The sequence below is a fragment of the Astatotilapia calliptera genome, chromosome 6, assembly GCF_964374335.1.
Source record: "Astatotilapia calliptera chromosome 6, fAstCal68.1, whole genome shotgun sequence".
Classification (NCBI taxonomy): domain Eukaryota; kingdom Metazoa; phylum Chordata; class Actinopteri; order Cichliformes; family Cichlidae; genus Astatotilapia; species Astatotilapia calliptera.
Genome location: NC_137427.1, coordinates 8,217,566 through 8,227,290, shown reverse-complemented (window position 1 = coordinate 8,227,290; position 9,725 = coordinate 8,217,566). Strand labels below are relative to the sequence as shown.

Genomic DNA, 9,725 nt, shown 5'->3' with positions numbered 1-9,725 from the left:
TTAGTCTTGTTTTGGCTCTGGGCAACCCATACTCCCAAATCAGTTCCATTTTATTAGATGTTAAAAATGTAGTTTATTAATCCAAAGAGCCGATATAGCTCTGAGGCAACTGTTAGACATGATCGAAATGGTGATTCGTGACGGGAGAAACTGTAGTTAACATCCCTTAGTTTGAAATGTGAAAAATATTGTATCCTCTTGTAGGAGCAAAGCCTGTGTGAGGCTTGCTTAAGTACTTTGACTTTTCTTTTAACTGACTTCTGTGCCTGTGCTGTTTTTTGTTTGCTGCTATCGCCCCCTGCTGGTCACTGTTGGTACAGAATGTACATTTGGCACTTGCAGATAACAGTAGGGCTGGGTATCGTCACTGATTTCTAGAATCGATTCAATTCCGATTCACAAGGCCCCGAATCGATTCGATCCACGATTCGATTTAATTCGATTCGATTTAAATCTGGGAAATTTTGACAGTCAGAAATATTATAATTCAGATCAGTACATTTACATATTTTTGTATCAATAAAAAGGAAGCTGACACACGCAAGACTTTATCACAGGTGTGAGCATCACAGCAGAGGCCTTTGTGTCAAAGTAGCTGAGGATAAAACACAGAAAAACATGAAGGTGATTTTCCTGGCCTGGGATTTTATAAAAATATTCTGCAGTACATCAAAAACGAAAGAAAACCATTAATCAACATATGAACATCACCTCTGAAGTTACAGCGGTTTTATTAGAGACACAGCGTTTGGCATTTTGAATAATTTTAAAAAGTTTAAATTTGTTCAGTATTGAACAGCAGAAATGAGGTTTTCTTTTCGGAAGAATGTAAAAGGGAAAAAACAGCGGCCGACAGCCTGTAAACAACAGTAGACTTGTGCGTAACAAGCAAGCGAATAATGAAGAAAGGGAAACTGTTCTTGAAGTACAGAGAGAGAGCTGTGCATCGCAGTGGAAGCAAAACAGTAAAAGTCTGAGTGAATTCATGACGATGTTTATGTGAAGCGTTTGGATCTTCTTTTGCTGCTGGTTCGGTCAATATTGTTTGGAGAGAGATCAAACTAACAGCTTTAGAATCGGCGCATAAAGGGCGTGCACACAAAGCGCAGACCCGCCGACAGATCAGAGTCAGCAAGCTGTCGGCTTTCAGCCCCGACTGTGAGAAAAGCGACATCTAACTGATTCTGATCCGCGGGTCCCGCTGTGTGTTTAAGTCTTTGTGCAGAATCCCTGTTCCTGCTCTCATTTACTGTCTTAACTGTTTGGTGGTTCTTGAAATTTTGTGAGATTTCACCTGAGATTCTGGCATTTTGGGCAAAATAAATTTATATTAAAAAATCGATTCAGGATTTTAATGAATCGATTTTACGTTATCCAAGCCAGAATCGATTTTAATCGATGAATCGATTATAAGAACCCACCCCTAGATAACAGTGTTGTAGCTATATTATAACTATACATGTGTTTTTAGATACTCATTCATTGGTCTGTTGAAACAGTGTATCAAATGTATAATTTTTTGTTGAATTATTGTGTTAATTAATTTAAGCCAATATTATTATTATGAATATATTATAATAAGTAGTAGAAAATGAAAACAATAAGTCATAAATGTGTATGTATTTACTTTTTTAAATAATCAAGATGAATTAGATGAACATAGAAAACTGTGTCACGCATGCATTTTGCTTTCTTTTCAGAATAAACTTTGGTTAAAGTTAAAAGTTTTAAGTTTTACAACTCTAAAATAAAATCTGCTATCTCTCATCGACTATCAAGATGCAGCATCCAGATTACTCTGAGCTCTTCCCTTTTAAAAATGATAGAAATAACAATAATTTTCCACCTGCTTCCGGTTACAGTAATTCAAAATGATCAAACTTAAATAGATTTTTTCTATCTCAGACAAACATGGATTTCCAAAGGTCATGGTATTCCTTTAAACATATCAAAACATAGTGTTATTCATATTTCCTATCCCTCTCTTCCTTTTGATTTTTGAAACTAATTACAGATCATCGTTGAAAGCCAAACTTCAGAAGTTGCATGACAAAATCAGAGTGCTTTATGTACTAAACTAATTTCCAAAAACTGTGGCCGCGAAGGTGCTACTAACTAGTAAGACTGAAAGTCCCACTTCAGTGACTAACTTCACTTCTGAAAGCATGCACTGCATCAAGCCTTATATTTTCAAACCATCGCAAGTTCATGTGAACCTACCAACTGTCCACCTAAGACCCTGTGAGCTCTGACCCCATGCTCACACTGCGAAAACGCTGAGGTTCACTGAAGGACGGCACAGTGAGGAAGGACATTTTGTTTCCTCCCAAGGGAGGTTTGGGGGTGGACACAGCTTTGTTGTGACTGATAGCTGGCTGGGAGCTGCAGAGCTCCAGACTAGAGTGGGCAGCTGGGTGAAAGAGGAGAGCAGAGGGGTGACTCGAGGTGATGGGAATGGAGGAGTATGGTCGAGAAGACTTCTCTCTGGAGGACTTAGGTGGGGGAGGAAGCAGAGACACTGGAGCTCTGGTTGTCTCTCCGCTCTCTCCTTTCCCTTCTTCTTCCCCAATCTGGTGCTCTTCGTTGCACTTACTCTCCACTCTACTCAACTCTTTCCTCTCCTTGATGGCAGGTTGCTCTCCTGGCCTGTCCTGCTCAGACCCAAACTGAATCTCCAGCAAAGGCGTTCTGGCACTCTTCTCATCCCTAAAACTGCACACAGTGCTCTGTGTCTCCTGCCCGAGCCCTGATGGCAGAGACCCCGCTTTACCTATTTTACAGCTGTCCTCGTCTTCATCATCGCTGTTGCACTGGTCAATGCCGGGGGAGTGGCGCTGTCTCTGGAGCTGTGCTGAGGTGCGTCGAAGGGCCCCTCCCATTAGGCCAGTCGGTGATGGGGCTGAGTTGAGAAGGCGGTTGAAGAGAGCCATGTTAGGATGGCGAGTTCCTGACTCTTCCAAGTTCTCAGCAATATCTTCCAGAGGCTGGAAGTGCATCTCCTCTTTAGGAATCCTGTCAAGCGATACAGCAATTTATGTTCCATGTTCAGAGTTGTGTTTTGCGTTTTCAGCCTTCCTCCGGGGAACAGGTTTTACCATTTCTCAGCCCTAACTACGTCAAAGTACTTGATTTAATTTAGGTGCATTACTTTCATTTTCACAACTGAAATTTTCCCACCATGAGGGGGGAATCCAGTTGAAGGTGTCAAAGTCACAAAGGAAGTACACGTACAATGAGAAGGTAATGTAAAACTTACGCCATGTCAAAAGTGGACCCCTGGAACGAGGGCTTACGCAGGACGAAGAGAGTGGCTGCGGTGTAGGGTGGACGGGGATTGGAGTCATTCCAGTAACGGTCTCTCTCCATCATCGGCAAATCTCCATACATCTCATCCACAGCCATCATGGAAACCTACAGAATGAAATGCAAAGAGATGCACACATAATAAGTATCCACAATAAGAAAAAAAGTCCAATTAAAATCAAGCAAGCACAACAGAAACAAATTTTACCTGATGGTCGCTCTCTGAAAACATTTAAAACAGATTACAATAACTGCCACAGTGTCATTATAGTAGGCCAGAGATATGGAGGAGAAATTTAAAAAACAAAACAATGAAGAAGCTGCATTTGATAATGAGGCCACAAAGTTCCTCCCTGAGAAGTTGATTGCTACAAGATCAGAAAAAGAGCATTAAGAAACCTGGAAGTTTCTGTCTATCAGCCAGTTGGTCTCAAAGTCGTCATCATCTTCTCCAAAAGGGTTGATCAGCTGCTCAGCAACCTTCAGAACAAAACATAAAATATGAAAAAAAACCCACAATAACTCTCCATGTGTTACTTTTTTTTTTTTTTTAGAATCAAACAGGGAATAAATGTGCTGTAAGCCTAAATCTGACCTTGAGCCAGCCTGCATAAAAGAAGAACTGCAGTAGAGTGAAGATGGGCACATAGAGGTCAAGGTCATGACCTGGATAACCTTGACTGGGGTCCAGGAACTGGCGACCAATTAGACACACCAGGAAAAAACTGTACACGGCCAAAGTCACCACCTGAGGGACAGATGGATTTAGGTGGTTTTGTGGTTTACTCTGCAGCTTTTCTTTAACCTCTTTTTTATCATTACAATATTAAAATGATCAAAAATAAGCACTAAAATACACTTATTTTATTTTACATTTACAACAGATTAAGTGTTTATTAAAGACAGTTTATGTGAACATCAACAAATGCAATCTGACTAATCAAAAATTTATTTAATAGCTGCATACAAATACACTGAGCCATATTCCTTAATTAAGTTATGTACTTATAAACACTAACACAGTAAATAAGTCTTTTTGGTTACTTATTTTTGATTGTTGCATGTTTGATCCTATATATCACAAAGCTCTAGAATGCAGCTGTAGTTATAGATTTGTTTTATTAGTTAAAATTATTACTTTTTATAAAAATCACTGTAAAAGCTAAGTACGTCCTTACTGTTTCCATTGGAAATAAGAGGATAAGTAGCAGCTAGGTGTTGCTAATCAAATGCACTGATAATCAACAAGTGTGACCACCTCTGTACAAGCAGAGGTTTTAGCAGTTTGCCAGTCTGAAGCATTCAGGTAAGTGTTAACACAATGCTGCAATCATTCCAGGAGTGGACATCCCAGCAAATTCATCCCATGGTTAGAGTGTGTCGCGCTCAGACAAATTGCAAGAATTAGACTCTGAACAACATCTCAGACTCTACAGACCTCAGTTAGCGCTCAGTGTTCAAGTTCATGGTAGTACAATTAGAAAAAGACTGAACAAGTATGGTTTGTTTGGAAGCTTCCCCTTGAGAAAGCCTCTCCTCTCTAACGAACATGGCAACATGACTTAAGTTACACCTGAAAGAAACCATAAGACTCCCAGAACAATGTCCGGTGGACATTACACACAGTACCACATTTAATGAAAACCAAGCACAGCATATTAGCATAAGCGCCTCATATCAGATGTGAAGCACATTGGTGTTTTGGGCTTATTTTCCAGCCACAGGACGTGTGCACCTTCTAATCATTGAGTTGACCATAAACTCCCCTGTGCACCAAATGTTATAGAGTCAAATGTGAAGTCATCTATCTAAAACAACTGAAGCAATGAACATTGAAAGACTGATAAAGTCATACAGAAAATAATTACTTTGAGTTACTGCTGCTAAAAGGTCGATCTACAAGCTACTAAATCACAGGATGTACTTAGTTTTTCACGAGACTGCATAGAGTGCTGTGAAAACTTTTTATTTCAAATGAATGTACATGACTTGTCACTAGGGACTAATTTATTATTTATATTTGAACAATTACAATTTGAGAGATGCAGTCTTTCACCTGTAAGTTTTTGTCACTTCAGCTGGAAGCAATCGCAGTCATTTCTTTGACATCAGTGAATAAAATTGAAACAAAAGCCTAATGTAAAAAAAAATGTTTGTGTGAAAGAAAATCATAGTTTAATTAAAGATGTGTGTAAGAGTTAATAGCAGTGCGATAATAGTCAGCACTTACCTGAGTGTAGACCAGAGGAACACTGATCATGTCATAATGAAACAGCATGCTACACTTCCCTCTGAATGCATTCAGTTCCTGTTCACACACAAATAAAGAAACTAGCTGTCTGTGTGAATGCATATCTAAGCCTGCATATCCACCAAAACACAACTTTAATTCTGCTGTACCTCCAGCAGTAGTTTGAGAGTGTGATTGTCTTTGATTCTGCCCTCGCAGCGAGCCATAGCAGCCAAGTTGGTGAACCAAACACAGGGAATCCAGTACTTGTTATATGGAGAGTGGAGACCCTCAAACTTCTTTCGCTCATCTCTTGTCATGAATCCTGCATGGACCAAAACCGGACTTGTTTATTATGTAAGACTTCAGTTTAAATAACAGCAAGAAACTGGGATGAGGATTCATAGACAATAGTCACAAAGAACTGCTTCAGAAAACAAACATAGTCTTCTGACGCTGTTCAAATCTCTGAGAATTGTTTGTGACTCTGTGAAATAACTTCACATTGTAAATCAAAGCAGGAGAGTCATTTGTGTGTGACTGGGCTAAAACACTTTGGGTCACTTCTTGACTACAGCCTGGGAAACATCTGATCACTGATACTCATCATCAGCATCAGCGAGTGAATGGCTATTTTACATTAACAGCTAAGAATAGACCCACACCACTCCCATCACCATCTTCCCTCCTTCACCATCCTTCTTACCAGCTTCTACCACGTGGTCCATGGTGGGGAAACGTTTGAAGACAGCAGTGCTGACAGAGCGGAGGATGAGCAGGGCTGACAGACTGGCGTAGCGCATCATGGTGCGCCTCAGCAGACGGCCTCGCTCGTCGCTCCCCTGGAGGCCGCCTGACAGGACGCACATGAGTCTGTCAGGGAGTGGGATGCTGGTGTACTGGTTCCACCACCTGTTCACCACCAGGGTCACATAGAAACCTGCAAACAGCAGTGGACAGATGATTACTACTGAAGATCTAAGTAAAAAACTGGAACTTTTAAAAAACATGAGATCATATGCTATCTTGTAAGGTCCATAAAGGGGCCTAAAGGATGTCAAGTGGTTTGAGTTTACTGTTACAGTGCTGTGAAAAAGTATTTGCCCCCTTCCTGAGTGGCTAATCCAAACCTATCCAGCCCTATGTGAAAAAGTAACCCAACTCATGTTAAATCATGAATTAACTGCGATTAACCACGTTTTTGAAACACTGAGTTCACTTTCACTACCCACACCCAGGTCTGATTACCGCTAGACCTGCTAAATCAAGAAATCACATAATATAATCTACCCGACAAAGTGAAATAGGATAAAAGATCTTAACAGAAACACATCAGGTCGTGGTCTAAAAATCTAAAGCTGAGAAACAAAGTCACTGATGTCTATTAATCTGAAAAGGATTACACAGGTTTTGGGACTCCAGTGAACCAGAGTGAGAGTCATTATCCACAAATGGAGAACATTTGGAACAGTGGTGAACCTTCCCAGGAGTGGCCATCCTACCAAAACTATTCCTAAAGTGCACTGACAACTCAACCAGGATCACCAAAGAGCTCAAAATGACATGTAAAGAACAACAACTTAAATAAAAAAGAAAAGAAAAAACAACATCTCACAAGGAGTCAAAGGCCAGGGTGAAGAGGTGGGTTTTCAGAAGTGTTTTAAAAACAGGCAGAGAAGAGGCCTGTCTAATCTCTAAAGGCAGATTGTTCCACAGTTTTAGAGCTGCTACGGCAAAAGTACGATCTCCTCTAAGCTTATGCATATAATGCTGTAGCAACTCAGAGAGATAAGATGGGGCTAGGCCATGGAGGCTTTAAATGCAAATAAAATCATTTTAAAATTAATCCTAAAAGAAATGGGCAGCCAGTGAATTAAAATAAAAGACTGGCAAATATATGGCCTTAATGGAAGAGTTTCAAAGAGAAATTCTCTGCTGACCAAAAACAACACAAACGCTTTTTTCACATTTGCCAAAAAAACCCCCAAAAAAAACAGGACTTTTAGAAAGTATTCTGTGGACTGATGAGACAAAAGTTGAACTTTTTGGAAGGTTTAATGATGTAAAACTAACACAGCACTTATTAACAGTCAAACATAGTAGTCATAGTTGCCATTACTTGCGGTACCACGAATTCTGATATCTACTAGAAAATCCTGAAGGAGAATGCTCAGCCATCAGTTCATGTCCTGAAGATCAAACACACTCAGATTATGCACCAGGACAATGATCGGAAACACAGCAGCAATTCCATCTACTCAGGATATCGTTGTCTAATGATAAAATTTGTTTGATGATCTGACAAATATCCAAAAAACTAAAAATTAGAGGCAAATACTTTTTCACAGCATTGAACATAATGTCTTGTTAAGCCCGATGGATCCCAATAGAGAACCAGTAACCTTGACTAATGACTCACAGGATGCATAAGAATAATTAGGTGATTTACATCCACAAAGTAAAACCAACGAAACATGCAAACAGTGCAAGGACGGATGAACTTCAACAAAAGCAGAGTCTGTAAACTGAAAATCCCTCATGTAGTAAATGCACTAAAGGGTTTTTAAGACCCACACAAAAATCTGCTATTATCACTGTTAAAAATGTGTAGATCTCTTTTTAAAAACATTATTCTAATATTTGCATAATCAAACCTTCAATTACAAACAGCAGATATGTAACTCTAGAAGCTACAAACCCATGAAACAAGGGTCTCGATGTCTAGAGCTGAGGATCGCTGACAAAAATCTATAAAACATGAGCCTTGTCCTATTTAGCAAACTATTCCTATTTTCTGGATGCAAACATCAGGAGTAAATCATAAAAGTGAAAAAGATCTGGGAGACAGCAAAAAGGTGATCATTAGCTTACCCAGTACAAAAGACATGGGGATGAGACTGGCATAGTGATTGCAGTAAATTGCCAGCTTTTCGAAATACCTTTTCTGGTCATCATACAGGAAAAATCTAAAAACAACAGAGGAAAAGTTTTCCAAAGTTTAGTATGATGAATGGATCAAAGCACTGATAAAGCAATCCTCCTTTCTCACCTGTAAGTAATACTGATGGCGGTATACATGGCAAAGAAAGCCAGGAATTCTTTATATAACACCTTGTAGATGCTCCCTTTCCAGGCCCAGAGCAGCTTGGAGAAGCCACAGAATCGGGCGTTTGCAACTCTAGCCGTGTATGTGACCGTCATCAGTGACAGAAGATCTACAAGTCTCCAGAATAAAAAAAAAAAAAACAGCTGTTTGGAAGAAACAGCTAAACTCAGGTGAGCCAGAGACAATGAGAACATGATCTCACAAAAAAAGTTTTTATTTCTAGTTATTGATTGTAGTTATTTAAAAAAAAAAAAACATCTACTTACCTTTTGTTGTGATTTAGCTTGCTGAAATGTTCAGCGCATCCCCTGTGCGTAATTGGCACCTCTGGATAAGTGAATTCATATTTTCATTTAGTAGTACCGTCTTCCATTTGCCTTGTTCTGTGCTGTTTTTTCAATGAGCTCGGAAGCCTGTGATCAAGTGGCTCCATTAAGTTGAAGCTCATTCGGCTGCGTGGCAGTAATCCTACGTGCCTCCTCAGTGCGTCCAGTGGTCAGTGCGCCCCGGGGTAAATCCCCGAAACGAGAAGGAGGAGCTCGTTAACGCGACCCCCGACCGGGAGAGCGGGGCTAGGTGATGGAACACAAGCGACAGGCCGCAGCGCCGGGGCACCAGGAGCGCACAGGACCGTGCAGTACAGTAGAAAATTATGCAACAATAGCAAGTGAACCATGGCAAAGTTTCGTGTTAAGTGATACGAAAGAAAATCACCCAATTTTCCAGTTACAGATCAGTAATTACTGCGTGCTGCAGCTTAAATAACAAACATCTTAAGATACTCATACCATCTTAAAGGAGCATTTTATGTCAAAGCTTCCTCCACTTTTCTTAAACTTAGTTGTACTGTAATAAGGAGATATCAGTGGAGTGGAGCTCCGCACCTGGATATAGTTTGAGACTTTTTTTTAAATCATGTCTCCAAAGTACCCAACACGACTTATCGACCACACTTTAAACTGAGACACTTCTTGGCGTTCGTTGATACAATAGTCATTTTGTGTCATTTTTCCTCCCACTTTTGTGTTCTTTTCAGTGGGAGGCTTTTATGTTGCTCCTGAACTGCTTTGTTGGAAGGTTAAATGG

General features: G+C 40.1%; 1 protein-coding gene across 1 annotated transcript; it reads right to left on the bottom strand.

Annotated features, from left to right (window-relative positions):
• Nucleotides 1–801: 801 nt before the first annotated feature.
• best2 (bestrophin 2) lies at nt 802–9,724 on the bottom strand. Its single transcript, XM_080302707.1, has 9 exons — nt 8,583–9,724; nt 8,405–8,499; nt 6,240–6,473; nt 5,704–5,858; nt 5,534–5,611; nt 3,899–4,051; nt 3,703–3,783; nt 3,257–3,411; nt 802–3,012 (listed from the first exon to the last, which is right to left on the bottom strand). The coding sequence occupies exons 1-9, from the start codon at nt 8,831–8,833 to the stop codon at nt 2,232–2,234; spliced, it is 1,983 nt and encodes a 660-aa protein (XP_080158833.1). The 5' UTR covers nt 8,834–9,724; the 3' UTR covers nt 802–2,231.
• Nucleotide 9,725: the final 1 nt, after the last annotated feature.